At 65.4% G+C, this 19,226-nt stretch overlaps 2 protein-coding genes across 3 annotated transcripts; one reads left to right on the top strand and one right to left on the bottom strand.

Moving 5' to 3' along the window:
• The first annotated feature begins 62 nt into the window (after window positions 1-62).
• On the top strand, window positions 63-4,756 carry CABP7 (calcium binding protein 7). Its single transcript, XM_035340530.1, has 5 exons — window positions 63-229; window positions 2,579-2,722; window positions 3,659-3,771; window positions 4,404-4,557; window positions 4,626-4,756. The coding sequence occupies exons 1-5, from the start codon at window positions 121-123 to the stop codon at window positions 4,751-4,753; spliced, it is 648 nt and encodes a 215-aa protein (XP_035196421.1). The 5' UTR covers window positions 63-120; the 3' UTR covers window positions 4,754-4,756.
• Window positions 4,757-9,556: 4,800 nt separating this feature from the next.
• On the bottom strand, window positions 9,557-18,086 carry ZMAT5 (zinc finger matrin-type 5). 2 transcript variants are annotated; one of them, XM_035340531.1, is made up of 5 exons: window positions 17,855-18,086; window positions 17,207-17,269; window positions 16,902-16,982; window positions 12,330-12,456; window positions 9,557-9,784 (listed from the first exon to the last, which is right to left on the bottom strand). In XM_035340531.1, the coding sequence occupies exons 1-5, from the start codon at window positions 17,979-17,981 to the stop codon at window positions 9,655-9,657; spliced, it is 528 nt and encodes a 175-aa protein (XP_035196422.1). In that variant the 5' UTR covers window positions 17,982-18,086; the 3' UTR covers window positions 9,557-9,654. The 2 variants fall into 2 exon arrangements, with proteins under 2 accessions (XP_035196422.1, XP_035196423.1); XM_035340532.1 differs by having other exon boundaries at window positions 12,330-12,441.
• Window positions 18,087-19,226: the final 1,140 nt, after the last annotated feature.

The raw sequence follows: 19,226 nt of genomic DNA, 5'->3' as shown, positions 1-19,226 counted from the left end.
GGGGGGGGGGGGGGGGGGGGGGGGGGGGGGGCGCGAAGGGGGGGCTGGGGGCCGACCCCGTCCCGGGTAGGGCTCGGATTTTTGCCGGCGAAACTTTGGGATTTCGGCCCCGCTCCGAAGATGCCGTTCCACCCGGTGACCGCCGCGTTGATGTACCGGGGCATCTACAGCGTGCCCCCGCTGCTGGCCGAGCAGCACCCCGTGGACATCCCCGAGGACGAGCTGGAGGGTGAGCCCCTGGGGACGTGAGGGGGGGGGCCGGGGGTGAGCCGGGGGGGACCCCGAGGGAGGGAGCCCCCCACCCGCACCGCGGTCCGGGTGGCCCCGGGTGGCCCCGTCCCCCCCCCCACGCGTGGCACGGTGGGGCCGGTGGCCGTCCCCACGCGTGGCTGCCCCCCCCGCCCCTGCCATAAGCTTGCGGGGGGGGGGGGGGAACCCACCAGTGGCACGCGTGGGGTCGGGCTGCCCCGAGGAGGGGGGTTTTCACCCCAAAAGTTTGCCCGCGGGACGGGGACGCGGCCCCCGGGGAGCCGGCGTGGGGGCTGCGGTGTCACCCCCGTGTGCTGCTCGCGGCCCCTCCGGCACCGCGGGGGAAACTGAGGCACGGGGGCACGCAGCCAGGGGTCCTCCAAGCCCCGGTGTGCAGGGACGGGGGCTCTGTGTGTGTGCGTGAGCGCGTGCGCTTGTTTGCAGCCCCCCCCCGACACGTGTACGTGTGTGCACCTCGATGTGCACGCGCACGGCCCCGCTGCAGGGTGTGCGTGTGCATGCCCACGGGCCGCGTCGCTGCAGCGTGCGTGTGTGCCCACGGACGGCCTCGCCGCAGCGCCGGGGAGAGATGGCTTCACGTGCGCAGCCCTGCTGCGGGGGGCTGCGTGTGTGCACGCACAAGTGCAGCGTGGCTGTCAGGTGGTTGTGTGTGCACGCACAAGGGCAGCGTCACTGCAAGGCGGGTGTGTGTGTGTGTGCGTGCACAAGCACAGCGTCGCTGCAAGGCGGTGGTGCGCGCACAGGCACAGCGTGGCTGTCGGGTGTTTGCGTGTGCAGGTACAACGTTGCTGCAAGGCGTCTGTGTGCATGCACAAGCACGGCGTCCCTGCAAGGTGTTTGCATGCACGCACAAGTAGGACAGCGCTGCAAGGTGTCCGTGTGTGCACACGCACCGGATCGCTGCAAGGTGCCTGTGAGCGCACAGGTACAGCGTGGCTGCAAAGGGTTCGTGCACGCAGGGGCACAGCACGGCTGTCAGGTGTCGGTGTGTGCATGCACGGGCACAGCGTCACTGCAAGCTATGTGCATGCACGCACAAGCACAGCGTGGCTGCAAAGTGTGCAGCACAAGCACAGCATCACTGCAAGAAGTGTGCCTGCGCGGCACAAGCACGGCGGTGCTGCAAGGTGAACGCGTGTGCATGCACCAGCGCGGCATCGCTTCAAGGTGCGTGTGTGTGCGTGCACAAGCACGACATCGCCGCCAGCTGCTCCGGGGTGTGTGCCCGCATGCACAAGCCCGGCCTCACCGCTGCGTGCAGCTGTGTGTGCACACAAGCACGGCGTCGCTGCAGCGTGCGCGTGCACAGCCCCGTTGCGGTGTTGCACACACGCACACACACACCCGGCGTGCAGAGCACCAACGGGGTGCTCCTGCCACGACCCGCGGCCCCCGAGACCCCCGAGGTGACCCCACGGGGGGGCCATGCGTGGGGGGCCACCTGCTGCTGGCTCCCCCTGAACCTTGGGGTGTCCCCGAGCCCTGAGCCCCCTGTGCCTGGCTTGGGGGGACTGGCAGGGAGAAGTGGAGCTATGAAGCCAGCAGGCCAAAACCCACCAAATTCACCCCAAAACGCCTCGCAGGACATCTCTGACGGCACCCGGCTGGGGGCTCAGAGCAGGGGGAAAACCACCCGGCATGAAACTTCACATTTTTAGCACCGTTCCCAAACACGGCGTTTTACATCCCGAGACACGAGCGGTGACGCCGGGACACACGGCTTTACCGGCTGCTGCGCTGACATGCCACCCCCCGGGGACCCCAAAGGCCACCCCATCCCCGCGGCTTTGGGGCGCGACGTTGGAGTTTGGGTTGATTTCAGCACAATTCCGCGTTTCCCCCCAGTGAAAGACCTCATTGCCGCATGCGGAGCCCTGAGCTCTCTCAGCCTGGCTCGGGCTCTGCTGGCCGGGGGAGATCCAAGAGGAAGGAAATCCCCTAAAAAACAGCGATCGGGGCAAAACCGCCCCACGCTGCCCACCGGCGCCTCCGGGAAACGGGGCCGAGCGTGGCCTTAGGGCAGCCAGCACCCTCCGAGCTGCCCCCGTCCTCCCGCAGCGCCCAGCGGCTGCGTTTTGGGCCAGAATGCCCAGATCTGCTCACTTTCTCCTTCCCCCTCTGCCCCACCGGGCGGCAGGGCGTCGAGCGCTGCAGGTGTGGGATATCTGGGGCTCGGCACCGGTGCCCAGGAGTGGGACGCACGCGGCCCCGCCGTGCCTCAGTTTCCCCTCTGCAGGGGATGAGTGCCTGGCCTGGGGGGGCCGGGGGCTGCTGGGGGCGGCCAGGCTCAGCCCTGCTCCCCCTGCAGAGATCCGTGAAGCCTTCAAGGTGTTCGACCGGGATGGCAACGGCTTCATCTCCAAGCAGGAGCTGGGCACGGCCATGCGCTCGCTGGGCTACATGCCCAACGAGGTGGAGCTCGAGGTCATCATCCAGCGCCTCGACATGGACGGTAGGACCCCGGCGCGGGACCCCGGCACCCCCGGCTCCCTCCGGTGATGCTCCCCCTTTTCTCCCTGCTGCTGGACTCGGGTCTGGGTCCTGCCTCGTGCCCAGAGCTTCATCCGTCATCCTCCCCGTGGCTTCGTTTGGGAGGATTTAACGATGCTGGAACCGTTCCGGGGGGGGGACGTGTGCGCATCCTGACCTGGCAAACCCACCGGGACTGGGGTGCCCAGCCCAGGTCCCGCACCCCGGGGCCGGATCCCACACCCCGGGGCCCTGCGCCCACCAGCCCTGTCCCCATCACTCCCGTACTCACCGGGACCTTAAGGAGCGCGTTAATTTATTGGATTCCTTTTTTTTTTTTTTTCCCCATTTAAAAGCCTTTCAGGCGAGGCTGCCAAGCCGCGGCTCCCTCCATTACTCATCGTTAGTGCCGCCGTGACAGCCCCGGGGCCGGCCTCCTCCTCCCCAGCCGCGGGACGAGGGCAGCCCGGCCCCAGCGCTGCGGGGTTTGGGGGGCACGGGGGGGCTGGGGCACCCAGAGGGCATGGGGGTCCCGGCTGGAGCTGGGCTTCCAGCTCGTTCTGGGGGTCCCCGACTGAGGCGGGGGTCCCGGGCAGCGCAGGAGGTCCCAGCCGGTGTCGTGGTCCCCAGGTGGCTGTAGGGGTCCCCGGCTGGCACTGGGGTCCCCCAGCAGTGTGGGGTCCCCGGTCAGTGAAGTCCCAGGGTCGGGGGGGGGTCCCTGGGTGCCTCCAGAGCCCCCAAAGTGCCAAGCCCTGGAGCGGGGTCCCACCCAAACCACCCAGCCCAGCGGTGTCCCCCCAAAACGGTGCCGTGGGGACACTTCTCAGGGTCCCCATCTGGGGGGGGGGGGAGAGGGGACACGCTTGTCCCCGTGCCTGGGCCGGGCTGTGGGGGTGTCGGCCAGCTCCGTGTCCCGCAGGTGACGGGCAGGTGGACTTCGAGGAGTTTGTGACGCTGCTGGGGCCCAAGCTGTCCACCTCGGGCATCCCGGAGAAGTTCCACGGCACGGACTTCGACACCGTCTTCTGGAAGGTAGGGGGGGACCCGATCCCCCCCCACACACCAGGGACACTGGGTCAGGGTCAGGGTTAGGACTGGGTCAGGTTCTAGGTTGGGGTCGGGGTCAAGGTAAGGCTTGGGGTTGGGGTTAGGGTGGGGTCAGAGTTAGGGTGGAGGTTTGGGTCAGGGTCGGGGTTGAGCTTGGGGTCAGGCTCAGGCTCTGGGTCAGAATCTGACACTTGGGAGGATCAGGGGCAGGGTTTGGTTGGGGTTAGGGCCCGGGTCAGGGTCAGGCTCGGGCTCTGGTTGGGGCTGGGTTTAGGATTAGGGTCAGGGTTGGGCGTGGGGTCAGGCTCAGGCTCTGGCTCCAGGTTAGGGCTGGGGTCGGGGTGAGGGCCAGGCTCAGGCTGGGGTTAGGATTGGGGTCAGGGTCGGGTTTGGGGTCAGGGTCCGACTCTGGCTTAGGGTCACCTTTGGGGTCAGGATCAGTGTTAGGTTTGGGGTCAGGCTGCACCCTGGGCACAGCGAGCTGAGCCCAGCCCGGGACCAAGCACCCTTGGTGCTGGCGCACCCGGCCCCGCGCTGCCGAGGCTCGGGCGAGGCGAGCAGCCCCCCGCACGGGGGGGACACCCCGGGGTGCCCGAGCCCTCCCGCCCGCCCCGCAGTGCGACATGCAGAAGCTGACGGTGGACGAGCTGAAGCGGCTGCTGTACGACACCTTCTGCGAGCACCTCTCCATGAAGGACATCGAGAACATCATCATGACCGAGGAGGAGAGCCACATGGGCACGGCCGAGGAGTGCCCCGTCGACGTGGAGAGTGAGCTGGGGGGGGACGGGGGGACGGGGAGGGGATGGGACGCGGGGTGACGCCGGCTGTCCCCGCAGCCTGCTCCAGCCAGCAGATCCGGCAGACGTGCGTGCGGAAAAGCCTCATCTGCGCCTTCGCCATCGCCTTCATCATCAGCGTCATGCTCATCGCCGCCAACCAGGTGCTGCGCAGCGGCATGAAGTAGGACGCCCACGCCGCCAGGAGGACGCCCGCGTCCCGCAAGGGGACGCCCCAAACCCCCCTTCCCCCCCTCAGCGGGAGGGGGAACGGGCTGTCCCCCCCCAACCCCGGCGCGGGGTGAAGCCCGCGGGGGCCGCTCGCACGACGCCCGGACCGCGGCAGAGCCGCACGCGCGCACAGAACCCCGCCAGCAAGTACCAAGTGCATGCACCGTGCATGGAGCCCGCCCGCTGCCCCCCCACACCCCGAGCCGGGGCGAAACGTGCCCGCGGTGCCGGCCCCCCCCCCGCTGCACCACGTCCAGCCCCTGCAGCTCCGTGTTTATGGCCGAACCGACCGCCCCGTAAGCAATACACGCGCCTGAGATGTTTGTTTTTTTTTTCAATTCGGAGCGGGGGGAGCGTTTGCATGGACCTCGCCGCCAAGGGCTGGATCTTCCCCACACACACCCCCCCCGTGCACCCCTCCAGCCCCGTGCCGTGCCTCAGTTTCCCCAGCACTCTGCGGGGACCCGCTGGGAAGAGCCGCCCGTCCCGGCAGCCTGGGGGCCCCCCCCCCCTCCGACCCCCCCCCAGCCTGTATGTAGCACCCGCCCGGGCCCCGGACCGGTTTGGATTTGGGTCCGTTTCTCATTCTTTGGGAGTTCCGTTTTTATTTTAATTTTTTCCTTCCTCGTCGGTCGTTTCCGATCCGAAATAAAACCGGGATTTCTGAACTGCTCGGGGACGCTCGGGCTCGGTTTGGGGGGGGGGGGCTCAGGAGCACGCATGGGTGCTGCGGCCCCGCTCTGCCGAGGCCACGCGGGACCTGTGCGAGCACCGGGAGCCGGCTTTGTGCCCCCCCCAGCCGGGCCCTGCTGTTTTACACCGGTGTTTGATTCATTTGGAAGCCCGTCTGCCTTACAAAACGTGCCCAACACGCAGCGTTAGCGCGCGGTCGCCCGACCTTGCGGCACAGCCGGGGGGGGCAGGGTCCGGCCAGTGGCACCGAGGGCCCCGGGGTCACCGTCAGGGTCACCGTCAGGACCCCCCCAGCTCCTGGTTAATTTACGGCAGGGGTCTGCCCCCCACCCCGAGCGACGCCGTCCCGCTAATGAGAGCACCCCGCTAATGAAAGCACCCTGGAAATCACCTCCCCGTGCCCTCCGGGGGGTCCTGCACCCGCCTGACGGATAGCCCTCCCCGAGCCCCCAGACGATGCATTTTTAATGGCAAATAGATTAAAATAATAAATAAAAACACGGGGAGCTCTCGGTGCCGTTAGCAGCACGGGCACGGCTGCTTCCCCGCAGGAGGTGGCCATCCCCGGGGCGTCGGGGCCGTGAGCCACCAGCCCGCTCCCTGCCTGGGGACACCCCAGTTTGGGTGCAAAACTGCTGAAAAAGGGAATTTCTGGGCAGGGGAAGTTGAGGCGTGCAGGGATCTGTTCAAGGCGCGGGGATCTCCGTGGCTCGGCGCGGCGCTGCCAGGGATCGGCTGCGTGTTACCGGGGGGGTGATGTGGGGCCGGTTGGGATTTTTTATTTATTTATTTTGATCTCGTATGATTTATCACGCAAATTGAACCCAACGTCCAAATGAGAAATGAAAATGGGAAGCGCTCCACGGCAGTGAAATCATCTCGGCTGCCTCGAAAAGAGGGGGAGGCTCCGCTCCCGTAATGAAATTTCATCCATCTCCCCGCAGAAAGTTTTGCTTTTTTTTTTTTTTTTTTTTTCTTTTTTTATGAACTGGCGTTTTCAGAGGAAGCCACGTGCCCTGGGAGATGTACATCCATACAGATATATTTAACCAGGTCTATTATAGATGCTGTGAATAAACATAAGGAAGGCGAAAAAAAAAAACAAAAAAAGAAAAAAAAAGAAAAAAAAAAAAAGAGAGAAAACGAGGACAATTTAATTTGCTAGAAAATACAGTGACATAAAAGAAGAACGAGCTGTAAGGAAGAGCGCGGTCCCCAACGCTCGGCTTTGCAAAGCTGCTCAATTAATTTTAATGGGAATTGAATGGGGCTTCCTCACGGCGGGTTTCTGGAGGTCTGGGCTCCCGGCTCAGAAGCACCTGAGCTGCCCCGGGTCCCGGTGCCAGTCCCGGTGCTGGTCCCGGTGCTGGTCCCGGTGCTGGTGCTGCAGCCGGGGCTGTCTCACTGCGGCTGCCACGAGGCGACGCGCCCCGCTAATTTAATTAAACGCTCGCTGGGAAAAAAAATCTCCCTCTGCGAGCGGTTTGACGGCGGCGCAGCGGGACGAGGGGAGGCTGCGGGAGGTGAGAAGGACCCTGCTGCTGTCGGTCCCCGCTGGACGGTGCCGTGCCGGCAGGGAAAACACCTGGGTTTGGGGTTTCTGCAGCACCGAGAAGGGTTTTGGGGTAGGAAAGGTTGTTTCTGTCTCTGATCGTGCAAGCAGCGTGGGGTGGCCTCAGCCTTGTCCCTGAGCCTGTTCCCATCCCCATCCCTGCTCCATTCCCATCCCATCCTGTCCCCGTTCCCATCCCCACCCCATCCCCATTCCCGTCCCCGTCCCCCTCCTCTCCCAGCAAGAGCGGCCAGAGGACGCCGGGCAGAGCCCAGCGGGGCTGCGCCTTGGCAGGGTCCCAGGAGCGGCTCATTTCCCTAAAAGCTTCCCGATCAATGACTCCCGCCCCACCAAAGGCACTTTGGCTCGTGCCATCGCTCACGGGCTGCAGCTCCTCTGCCAGCCCCGGCACGGCCTGGCCGGGGACACCGCGGCCCGGGGGGGGGGGGGGGGGGGGGATGTGCTGGGGGGCCTGTCCCCAAGCTGCCACCCCCATGCAGACCTGTGGTTTCGGGGCTCCTGCAGGAACGTGGCAGCTCCGTGCACCCACGGCAGGGCTGGGTGGCACCGGTGCCCCGCTAATCCCAGGAGAAGGAGATCTCGCAAGTTTTTGCAGGAAAAAAAAGAAAGAAAGACAGAAAGAAAGAAAATTATTTTAATGAACCCCCTTCTCTGCCCGCAGCCTCCCCAGCCAGGCGCTGCTGCAGGCGCGGGAACCGCTGTCGCCAGCGGCTTTCACACTTGGCTGGGAGCGGCTGCAGCCGGGCGCGCGCTTTACGCCGTGATTTTCATTTACATTTCATTTCTGCGGTTTGCCCGGCCCTGCCACGCGGCTCCCTGCTGCTCCGGGCTGCGCGGCTGGAGATGCGCTTTCCTGCCGCGTGCGAGCCGCGTCTGGGGAGCGGCTTCGGAGCCGTGGGTATTTGGTAGAGCAGCACGGCCCAGAGCAGCTGCCCTTCTGGAGCAGGGAAGCTCCAAAACACGCCCCGAGCGTGGCTGAGATAAGGCCACTGGGTCCCCAGACGTTTGCGATGCCACATTCGTGTACGGTTTAGCGAGTTTGCAAATCTCCCTGCTCTGGGCACGCGGGTGGCACCGAGCAGGGTGCCGGGCCGGCAGCAGGGAAAGCAAAGCAAGTCTCGGAACCCGGGGCTGGGAAGAGCAGCATGTTTTGATGGTGGATTGCAAAACACCGCTGCAGAGGCAGGCGCAGGCACACGCTTCACGGCCACCCTCGGGATGTCTGCAGGAGGGAAGGGAGGCTTTGCTCTCTGTTTTCCTCCGCCAGCAGCAGCTGTGGCCCCAGGAGGAAGGGACCCGTGCACGTGGCCGGCCTCTTGCCACTTGTCACCCTCTGAAGCTGGCGCCGCTGCAGGGGCGATGGGCTGAGCCCCCCCAGCCTCTCCCCAGGGGCTGCAGCTCCACGCGGGGTGGGAGCAGCAGCCAAACCTGCTCCCACGGGTGGCCCAGAGCGGAGCATCACAGCCCCTTTGGGGTTATTCTTGCCTCATTTGGCCTCCCAAAGGCGAACAGCCTCCGCATTCAGGGCAGGGGGTTCCTATCCTCCAGGGGAGGCCGAGAGGTGCCAAATGGGTGCTGCACCCTTGGGCTCCCCCTTGCCGAAGCCGACAGAGCACGGGGCGCAACAACCCAGGCCAGAACAATGCTGGGAAGGGTAAAACCACCCCTGAGCTTGACTAAAATCGCAGCCAGCCTCCAGCCACGCTCACATCCAGCCGCTGCTCGTGCCAAGGCGGGGGCAGCGTGGGTTGCCGCTGCTCCCGGGAGCCCCGGGCCGGGGCTGGCAGCTCCCGCCGCGCATCGCTGCCCGCAGGCAGCTGGCGGCCGCCGGCGCTCTCCATGAACCTGGAGCCGCCACCCGCCCACGTGGCCAAACCTGGAGTGCGCTGGCAGCGGCAGCACGGAGCTGCTGGCAGGTCGCTGCTCCGGCACGCTGCGGCCACGAGCTCCGTGCCGGAGCCGAGCACCGAGCGGGGCGCACAGCGCCGAGCTCTGGGTGGTGGCGGCCAAGCCAAAGCTGCACCCTGCGAGCACCCTCACGTGCTCCCGGAGGGAGGAGGAGACGAAGAGCCGGTGCTGGGGGCAGGCAGAGCGAGCCCCTTGTTTGCTCTCCCCACGTTCACGTGGTTCCTTCGCACCCAATATTTGACTTTCATTTGCCACTGGCCCAGGCCCAACACCCAGTCCTGGCCAGCCAGCTCCCACAGCAGGGAGCGACCCACAGAGACTTGCCGCGTTGGCACTCACCCCTTACTTAATTTCCTGGAGCAGGAGGAGCCTTGCAATGTTTTTCCCTCCTTGTTTCTCACCTCCAGCCGAGTGGGAGCAGGAGCACGGGGCTTTCGGGAGCTCCCCAAGCTCTTCATTAGGAGCTCCAGCAGCCATGCGAGCGGGGCTGCAGCTTCGCCCCCCCCCCCGTTTGGGGAGCACGGCGATGACCCCCAGGGACCAGCTCGAGCCACCGGAGGCTGCCAGGCGAGAAATAACACGAGGCTGCGAGAGGAGGAGGAGAATTTTATTGAAATAAAAGCACACGTCAGTAATTTGGTGCCTTTCTCAGGCGAGGGCGACGTCCAGCCCCAGCAGGGCGCCTCAGCCCCATTGCAGGTTGGGGGGCAGCGGCCACCCCCCGGCCGGGGGGGCCTGCAGGGATGGGGGCAGCTCCTGCGGCGGCGGCCAGCCCGGCGGGTACTGGAAGGGCACTGGTTTCTCAGGCAGGGCGCTGCGGAGATGGGAGAGGGAAAGGGCCGAGATGAGCCGTGGCTGACTCAGCTCGAGAGCATGGCCCCGCCTGGGGACGCGGCGGTGTCCTCGGGGGGTGACCCTGCCCGTGCCCCCTCTGCTTGTCCCAGAAATAAACTCTCGGATGAGACGAAGGGGAGCAGCAGAGGAGGGACTCGGCTGTGGGCACGCAGGTGTGTTCCCCCCCCTCAAACCAAGAGCAGAGCCGCCTGCCTGAGCCCCAAATCCCACTGAACAGCTGCTGTTTGCCAGCCCTGTGCACAGCAGCGAGACAAGGCGGGAGCACCACCTGCAGCGGGGCTCTGCGGGGGCTGCAAAGCTGCTGGCGGGGGGCACGGCCCCGGAGCAGCGCTGACCCCAGCCCCTCTGTCCCCCAGCTGCCCACGGCTCCCTGCACAGCTGGGGTTTGAGGGAGCCACACCAGCAGATGTTTCCATGATCTCTTCCTGAGCAGCCCCGATCCCAAGGCAGCTGCGCACTTCCCGAAGGACAAGGGCCCCTCGGAAGCGGAGGAGCTGCCAAAACGCCAGGGTGTTTTCACAGAAGCACCCTTCACCAGAGGGAAGAGGCTTTCTCCTACAGCTCGCAGCCTGGGGAACACTTTTTCTCTCTCTCGCTCCTGTTTATTAGGGGAGGCTGCTGCGAGCATCACGCGGGACAGAAGTGCAGGGCGAGAAGCATCGCTCCTTCATCTCCAGCCGGAGAAAGAGCTGGGCCGGACAGGTTCAAATCCCCAGGAAACGTGCCCTTTCCTTAATTCCTCAGCACAGGAAACTCACTTGTCCTTCAGCACAAGCCCTGACAGCAGCCTCCCAGCTTCCCGGGCCTCTCGCTCTGATCCTGATGGATCCTTTTAATTGTGATGCCAGGAGAAATGTAATTGCGCTCCCTTACGTAACGCTCCGGGGGAGCAGCACCCTCCTCTCCCTGCAGGGCCGCCGCCGTGGCCGAACGCCAGCTCCCCAAGTCAGGCATTGTGTTTTCCGAGCAGCCAGCGCGGAGTGAGGCCACCCGGCCCAAAGCTTCTCCCCTCGGTGGAGACTTCTCCACAGCGAGGCATTTCCCCGGTTACAGGCGGGTGCCAGGGCAGCGGGCAGGGAGCAGGACAGGGCACGCCGCGAGGCACAGCGGCACGGCGCTCCCCTAACGAGCTGCCGAGCTGAGGGACAGGGAGGGTGCTGCTGTCTGGGCCCTCGATTCCCCGGGGTCTCATCGGATACGAGCGCGGTCGGAGGCTCACCCGCTGCCGGAGCACCCAGGCCGGCCGCCCCACGCGGGTTCTCCGGCGTTGGGTCAGGGCTGTTCCCTTCCCCGGGGCGCTAATGGGGTCCCCCTCCGCTGCCCTCGCCCATTTCCACAACACCTCGCAGGGCCCCGGCCCCTTCCTGACGGAGGCAGCCGAGGGGGGCTCGAAGCACAACGAGACCTCTGGCCGGTGAAGCGAAGCGCGCCGCTGCTCGGAAGGGCAACGGCGGGGCTGGAAAGCACACGAGGGGAGAAGGAAGGAGACGGGGACGGACACCGGCGAGGCAAGGCACGGCCAGAGAAGCGCCGAGGGGCTGGTGCTGGTTTGCTGCAGCAGTCTCAGGGCCTGTGGGGGCAGAGAGGCTGGGTGGAAAGCAACAGCCTGAAGAACGCCGGGTCTGCTGCGTGCTTGGAGGCAGCGGGGACCAAGTAACGACGGGAGGCCGGGAATTCTGCTGGGTACCCTCCGCAGGAGAGGATCTGTCCCGAGACCGAGGGATCTCGGGCAGGACAAACGAAACAGGGCAAGCAAAACGGGGGAGGGAGCTTGCTGCTGCCGGTGAGCACGGCCGCAGGGCGCAGAGCAGCCAGGCTGATGGATGGAGGGAGCAGAACGCAACGCGCCCAGACAAGCACCAGAAGGAAGATCCTGCCCAGACCAAACACGGAGAGGACAGGAGCAAACGGAGAAGAAAAAAAAAAAAAAAAAAAAGAACAAAAGAGAGATTTGGCACCTGCCCAAATGTCATCCAATTAAGCCTGCGGCACAGTCAGGTGAGCGAGGGAACAGCAGGGACCCGCAGGCAGGCGTCCCGCTGCCGTGAGGAGGAGCTAATCCCACCCTCTGCCTGGCGAAGGAGAAGGCAGGGACGGGCAGAGATGCGCAGACAGGGCAGGCAGAGGATGGGGGAGCTGGCAACAGATGAGCCCGGCCTCCTGCCACCCACAGCAGGCACCAATAACTCAGCACCGCCGCCGCTGCGGCCTCCCAGGACGCATCCGTGCTCGTTGCCAAGGGCACAGGGGTACCCTCTGCCTGCCTTCCCCGCGGGAGCAGCCGCAGGCAGCGGGACCTGCCTCGCCCCCACGGTGCGGGGACGCACGTGCACGTGTCCCCGAGGCAGGTGCGCCACACTGGGTCTGCGTGCGGCTCCCCGCGGGTGCCAAGAGCCGGCGCGCGGCTCCGGTATCAAGCTGGGTGGCAGCCCCGGCCACCTGCAGGGTCCCCAAGCCCCCTCGTGGGACCCCACCCCAGCGGGATGCCCCCCAGCCCCCGGTACCTGTTGCTCTGAGCCGCGCTCAGCCTCTTTGCCCTCTTCTCCAGCCAGTCCTCGATGGTGCCAAGCGGGACATCGGCTCCCTCCTGCCGCAGCTCCTTCAGCCGCTGCTCCCCTGCTTGAGAGAGGGCTGTCAGATGCTCGCTCCGCACTCCTCTCGCTCCATTACCCCCAGGGCTCATCGCCCTGCAGAGTTTCTTGGAGTCGAGAGCTTGCAGTTTGCCCGCAGCACCCCCTCCTCCTCCGCTGCCTGCCGTCGGACGCTCGCCGGGCACAGCGCAGGCGCTTGGCTGGGGGGCAGCTGGCATCTCCCCGGGGCTGCTCGCCTCCTCCTCCTCCTCCTCACCTCGAGCACTCCCCAGCAGCTCCCAAGAGCTCCTGCATTTTTCTCCTGCAGCCTGGAGCAAGCAGGGCAGTGCCAGCAGAAACCTCGGCTGCCCGCTCGGAGGCAGGGCAGAGGCAGAGCAGCCTGCAGTGCTGTCAAGCTTTGAAACACCCCCCCCATCACCCAGGGGGGCGAGCAGGGCGGCCCGGGTGCTCACCAGCACCTCTCCGGGTGCAGAAATCGGCCGCGGAGCTCCCCGGTGCCCCCCGAGAGCAGGCACAGAGCAGCAGCGGGCGCTCGCACGCCCCTGGCACAGCCCTGCTCCAAACGGCGCCATCACACCTCCAGCCCAGGGGCAAGCTCCCAGGAGGGAACGTGATACTTCGGGAAAAAAAATATGATATCCATAAAAAGGACGCCGAGGCAGCTGCACGGCGTCCCCCTTTGCTCACCGAACCCTCCGGGGAAAAGAGCTTTGGGGACCCCCAATCCCACCTGGAGACCCAGCTGTGCCCCCCTGGTGCCGGCCACCTGCAGCCGTGCCCGCCGGGAGCCCGCGCGGCGCCTCGCCGCCGCATGTCACGCCTTCTGGGAAAATGTTATACGTTTCCAGACAGGGTGTGAAATTAATATCGCTTGGGCAGAGTGAAGGATCGCTCCATCCCAACGGTGGCACCCAATTACTCATCTGCCTGTTGAATATTAATGAGGACGGCCCTGACGTGCTACTACACCACGCGCAGCCCGAGATGGATAACTTGTCACTCGGCCTTTCCGTCCGCTGGGAGGAGGTGACGATGGGCTCGCCGCCACCACGAGGCCAGCCTGCTGCGGGCCCGACGCCGGGGCGCTGCTCTGCAGCCCAGCGATGAGGACGCCGGCTGGAATCGGGGCTGTTCCGTGTGCCCTGGGGTTGTTCTGGAGGAGCAAAGCGCCAGCGGAGCCACGCAGGGCCGACCCAGAGCAGGACACGAGCGGTGCGGTAAGCTGGGCGCTTGGCTCCGGCTCGGACATGTTGTTAGCCTTCCTCTGCAGCACCGACCGCCGCCACCTCGGGTCCCTCGGGTCCCCGTTTCTCCCCCTGCTGAGGACCGGGCACCTCCAGCACGGGGATGAGCGGCGTTTCCAGGCCGGGAGGCAGCGGGTGCGGGCACACGCCCGGCTCTGCTGTCAGGGCACGCGTCCAGCAGGGGCAGATCTCTGTCTCACCCTCCTCCCAGGTACGCACGTCCCACCTGAGGGCCGCCAAACCCTCCAGCAGATTGCCAGCGCTCCCTGAGTGCCAACAGGTGCTGCAAGAGGAAATTCGGGACCGCAATGAGCGGCCCTCGCTCCTCGTAACCGCCCGCGAGGTGAGGTGAGGGCCCTGCCTTCGCACCGGGTGTTAGCCTCAAAGCCTAATTACAGCCAATTAAAAGAGCGGCCGAAGTCATTACGTGCCTCTCTAATGATGCCGGAGCAGAATTCCCGATTTATCTTTTCTCCCCGCGCACCTTTTAGCGCGAGCTGCCCCCGCTCGGAAATAAAACCGAGGAACCCCCAGGCTTTGGCTCGCAGGGAGCCCGAGGCACGCATCCAGCCCGGCTCAGCGGGCCGACGTGGGTCCTCCCGCACCAGGCACCGCCACCAGCACCGAGCAGAGAGGCTGACGAGTGATCCTTCAGCTCCCTGCCTGGACGGGACGTGGGGGCTGAGGGACGGGGCCGCCGCCACCCTCGACCGTTGCGAGTCGCCGCCCCGCAGGCAACGATGAGAGCGCTCCTCGTCCTGCTCCTCGTCGAGCTCAGCCCCCAGCAGCCTCGGCCGTGCTGTCCCAACCTCCGGGATGGGTCAGGAGCGCTCACCCAGCCGCGCTCCTCCTCGCAGCTCCGGCTGCCCGGGGCTAACCGCCGGGGCAGCAGGGAGCCCCTAGCTGCGAGCAAGACGCCGCCGATTTGACGGTGACTTTTCCTGACACGAGCGTACCGAGGACGGCATCCTGGAAGCGTCTCCTTGATGAATGATGCAGCAGGAGAAGGCTTTGAGGCGGCAGCAGCTGGGGACATGCCTCTCTCCCCGCTGACGGTGGGAACTGTTGCTTCCTTGTGAGCGTATTCTACCGGCTGCGGAACGGCCGAAGCCAACCTAGGGCACGCTCTGAGCTCTTACAAGGCGTCCAGAAACGTTCCCGGTTAAGCCACGAGACTGCCACCAACAGGGCGAGCTCCCCAGGTTAAAAAGGCCAAACGGGACAAAGACGGTACCGCTGCCTTCGGCTGCTAGCCACAAGCATCGTTAGCCGAGCTCTGCCCTCCACCGACCCCCTGCAGGCTCTCTGCAGGCTGAGCTGCCCGGGCTGGGGGGTGGCTGCGTGGTCCTCAGCTCGGCTCACACGGGATTTCTGTGGGACACCGCCAGGAGAGAGGCAGGCAGGACCCAACTGCGCCGCTCGGCACAGCCGAGGAGGAGGCACCCTGCCATCCCCCCAGCCATCGCTCCTCGAGGTCTAATTGTTTAATTAAACGTTGGCCTTGGCAATACAAACGCAAGGTGTCCAAGTGATCTCCCAGGAACCGGCTCCGTCCTAGCCAGCTCCCCGCTCCCTCCTGACCCATCTACCTCGAGTCAATACTCGGGAACGCGCGTCAGGAAGGCAGCCCGAGCACCCAGCGGCTCGCCAGACTTCCCCTGCAGCTCTGCTCCTCTCCGGAGAGCTTTCTCTCCCCCTGCAGCAAGCAGCCTTCGGTGCCTGCGGGCAGGCCGACGTCTGGGAGCCCTGCAGCAGAGAAGGGAGCTGGAGTTTACGGCCTCGGGGTTTTAGGGACCGCCAGCACTGCTCAGCCATCGATTCAGGGTCGCCCTGCTCGCTCAGCAGCAAGGCTCCGCAGCGCCTGCCTTCCTTCCTCCTGCCCCCCGGGGCACCAACGGAGCCCTGCCTCCCCGAGCCGGGTCCCCTCCAAAGGCCAGCAGGGAGCCCCGGCCCCGCACGCAGCCCAAACCCCGCAGGCACTCACAGATTCTCAACGTTTCCGCCTGTTTTTGCCAGACTTTTGGCGAAACAGCAGCCGGCTGCAGCTCACAGGCTGGGCTGCGGCGGCCCCGCGTTGCCTCGCCCAGTCCCGGGCTCCCCAGTGCCGCTGGGGCTTACTGGGGGGAGTCCAGCAAAGGGCCACGCTGACCATGAGAGGTCGGCAGCACCCGAAACGCAATGGGAACGGGAAGGCTCAGGGGGATCTCACCGCGGGCGCACAGACCCGGGAGATAAGGTGATGGAACCAGGCTGTGCTTAACGGTGCCCGGGGGAAGAGGCAACGGGTGCAAGCTGAAATACAGGAATTTCCCTTTAAAGGGGGAGAAATTACGTTTTTACTAGAAAGGTGGAGCTCCAAGGTGGAGTCTCCATCCCTGGAGGTACTCAGAGCACCCCCGGACACGGCCGTGAGCAGCCTGCTGAGCTCACCCTACCTGGAGCAAGGCAGGGCTGGGCCTGGGCGGTCTCCAGAGAGGACCTCAGGCACTCAGTCCTCTCCAACGCCTCACTCACATGTTCTCTACACACAGGAGCAGTGAATACTAGAGGAAAACGGAGCTGCATTCTTTTTAGGGCAAGGAGGCAGTGCTGTCGGCAAGATGAAGTTCTCTTGGTACAAAAAAAAAAATGCTCCTGCTCTCTTAGTACAAAAAAAAAGGAGCCCACTGGCAGCAGGGGAGCAGCTGCTGTCTGCCTTCTGCCCAGGCTCCAGTTCCACCCCACAGCACGTGAGCAGAGGCTGTTTCTGGATCCAGGACCCCACATCCTCCCCTCAGAACAACGTGGCTGACCGTAGCTAGCTTCTCGAGGAGCGGAAGCAGCAGGTCCTTGGTCATAACAGAGAGTCAGGGGGAAATGAAATCCATAAATTCCAGGGGAAGCGATGTACCAGTGCCCTCTGCTGCTGGCAGTTTTTATTCCCTGACTGAACAAAACCCCAAGGGCTCGGGAAGCCCACCCTCAGATGCTCGCCGCTAAGTGGTAGGGGCATGGCTCAGCTCTTCAGGGTTGTGTCAGTGCCGGCAGAGCAAGAGCAGAAAGCATCTGGAAAACGGCAGCGCTCAGGGGCAGCCCAGGGGCTGGCAGAGCCAGGGGAGGCAGCTGGGGGAGACCCAGGCTCACACCGAGCACAGGACCACGAGCTCTCGCCGCACAGCTCCTCACGTGCCCCCGGCAGCCCACGCTGTCCGCAGCAGCTCCCCCCTTCCTCAGAGACCTGCGGGCAGCTTCCAGGACTCACCTTGCACCTGGGCGCTCAGCTTCTCCAGGTCCTGCTCCGTCATGTGGGAAAATCTGCAGTTGGACCCAAAATCACACTGGCCTGCAACAAAAGCCACGGAGAGCCCCGTGAGAGCCGCGCGCACGAGGTCCTCCCACGGCAACGGGCCTGCAAACCCGGGATCCGCAGCGCTCGGGACGCACGGAGCCCAGCCCTTCGCTCCCCACAGGGAGGACACGCGCACACCCCAGGCACCCCTGAGCAGCCCCGGCAGCTCACCAAGGAGCTGCGGTAGCTCGGGCAGGTGCTCCCAGCCCAGAACTCGCCTGTCTGCAGAAACTTCCGGCATGGTTTCTTGCTCTGCTCCTCCTGCAGGATGGCAGCAGCATCTGGGGGAGATGAAAGAACGCGGGGCAGGGTCAGACCTCCCGCACGGTAACGCCCCCACCAGCCCCATCGCGGTCCCACGCGGGCCCGTTGACTAAGGGGAAGACATTTTACGCGATAATCATCCACTCCAGCAAACTGACAGCCCCCGTCTACGCTCCGCTTTTCACCAGCTTGCTGGTGTCACCTCCTCTCCCCATCCACCTGGAGCGAACGAAGCCTGGCGGAAAAGCAAGGGCTCTGCAACGCTCCCGTGGAGCACGGGAAGCCCAGGCAGGGTAGCGGGGCTTCAGAAACCCCACGGGCAGCCCCCACTGAACCCTGAGCTGAGCTCCCAGCAGACCCCAGCGCCGCGGTCCTTCGCCTCCCAGCGACGGGCTGGGGAGAGCCCCGTGCCACGGCCGCTCCCAGAGGCTGTGGGAGAACTCGCACCGCCTGATGTGAATGCCTGGGGACGTCCGGAGGCAAGACGAGACAAAACCCATCAGGACGAGGGGTGTCGCCAATCGGAGGAAAACCAAGGGCTGCAGCTTGGTTTCACCCGACCCCCCCCCAGCCCTGGGACGGAAGGGGCAGGCAGCACCCACCTCGGAACAAGTCGTACCAGGCCCTCTTAGCCCGGAGATGCTGCACTCCGTTGAGGTGCTTCTTCCTGTTGTGGAGGTTGTCCTGGAAGGAGCGGTCGCAGTAATCACAGAAGTACCTTTTCCCCATCTCTCTTCCAGCACAGCAGCCTCAGCGCCGCCCGGGAGCCATCAGCCATCCTCGCCCCGGGGACGGAGAAGGACGTGCCAGAGGATCCAAGATTTACAGCGCCTGCTTCCGAAGGAGAACACCACAAATCATTTAGGGTCGGCGGGCGGAGGAAGGGGGTGAGACCCGACAGCATATATATCCCTGTCCATCACAGGCCGGCAAGGCAGCGCCCGCTGCACGTGCGCGGGGGAGCTGGCTCCCATCTCCCACTCCCACCTCCGGGGCTCTGCCCAGTGACTTCCCCACGCTGCAGCACCGCGGGGCTCAGCCCGCAGCGGCCCCGGGAGCCCAAGGGCTCCACGCACAGGGAAGGTGGCCGCAGGGGCCACCCGGCTTAGGAGGCCGAAGGCCACCGCAGCAGCCGGGGCCCAGGATCCCAGCCCAGGGCCACGAATCACGGCATGAGGAAAGAAACTGAGGGATGCGGCGGGGACGGCAGGCCAGCTGAGCTTGCCCGTGCTGCAGGAGGGCTCCCAGGGGTGAATCCTGCCCCGCAGGAGCCGTGAGTTCTCTGCTCGTGAAGTCGTGGCGCCTGATAAACGCCGAAGACGGGCGGGCCGGCAGATAAGCTCCCCAGGCAATTCTCCGGCTTTAGGCGCCCTGACAGCCAAACGCGTTTAACGAACAGCGTGGCGAGCGGCGCGAGAAATAAAGATCTTATAAATAAAACCCGGTCAGAATCCATCACGGCCCCCCTGAGGTCCTCAGGCCCGGCGGGCAGAGCAGCACCAGGCGAGCCCTGAGCACGGCCGAGGGCTGCTGCCTGGAAACCAGGTCCCTGGAGCCCCTGGCGCTCACCCCGGGGCACAGCCTCCTCCGCCCGCAGCCAGCCGCGGTGCGTCCCGCAGGGAGCCCTCCGGAGTTCTCTGGGTCGGGCTGCAGGCCCTCACACCTTAGGTAAAGCCTTGGCAGAGTCAGCCCAAGTTGCAACCTCTCCGCTGCCATTTCCTCGCTCCCTCTGCTACGCCTCGCCTTGCTCCAGCTACGCCGCGCTCGGAGGTGCGGCTCAGCCCAGTTTGAGGGGCTGGAGGTCCGGAATTTGGCTTCTCCAGCCCGAGGAGCCCCAGGGAGCGCTGCTTAACGAACGTGACCCCATAATTGCCCCCCAGCCCTCTACCAGACCAGCCCTGGGTTGTGCAGCTGGGCTGGAGCTGCTGGCAGCCAGAGGGACGGCTCCTGCCCTCGGTGCCCACCGGCAAGCTC

This window comes from Oxyura jamaicensis, chromosome 15 (assembly GCF_011077185.1).
Source record: "Oxyura jamaicensis isolate SHBP4307 breed ruddy duck chromosome 15, BPBGC_Ojam_1.0, whole genome shotgun sequence".
Classification (NCBI taxonomy): Eukaryota; Metazoa; Chordata; class Aves; order Anseriformes; family Anatidae; genus Oxyura; species Oxyura jamaicensis.
The sequence above is the reverse complement of the archived record's forward strand: the minus strand, read 5'-3'. Positions and strand labels throughout refer to the sequence as shown.

Bases quoted from the DNA above. Each gene is read 5' to 3' on its own strand.
- CABP7 (XM_035340530.1), top strand. From the start codon at position 121: ATGCCGTTCCACCCGGTGACCGCCGCGTTGATGTACCGGGGCATCTAC. The intron at 2,723-3,658 runs GTAGGACCCCGG...CGTGTCCCGCAG, and splicing joins CCAGCGCCTCGACATGGACG to GTGACGGGCAGGTGGACTTC. The intron at 4,558-4,625 runs GTGAGCTGGGGG...CTGTCCCCGCAG, and splicing joins GTGCCCCGTCGACGTGGAGA to CCTGCTCCAGCCAGCAGATC.
- ZMAT5 (XM_035340531.1), bottom strand. From the start codon at position 17,981: ATGGGGAAAAGGTACTTCTGTGATTACTGCGACCGCTCCTTCCAGGAC. The intron at 17,270-17,854 runs GTGGGTGCTGCC...CATCTCCCCCAG, and splicing joins CTGGTACGACTTGTTCCGAG to ATGCTGCTGCCATCCTGCAG. The intron at 12,457-16,901 runs GTGAGTCCTGGA...AGCATCTGACAG, and splicing joins GCTGAGCGCCCAGGTGCAAG to CCCTCTCTCAAGCAGGGGAG.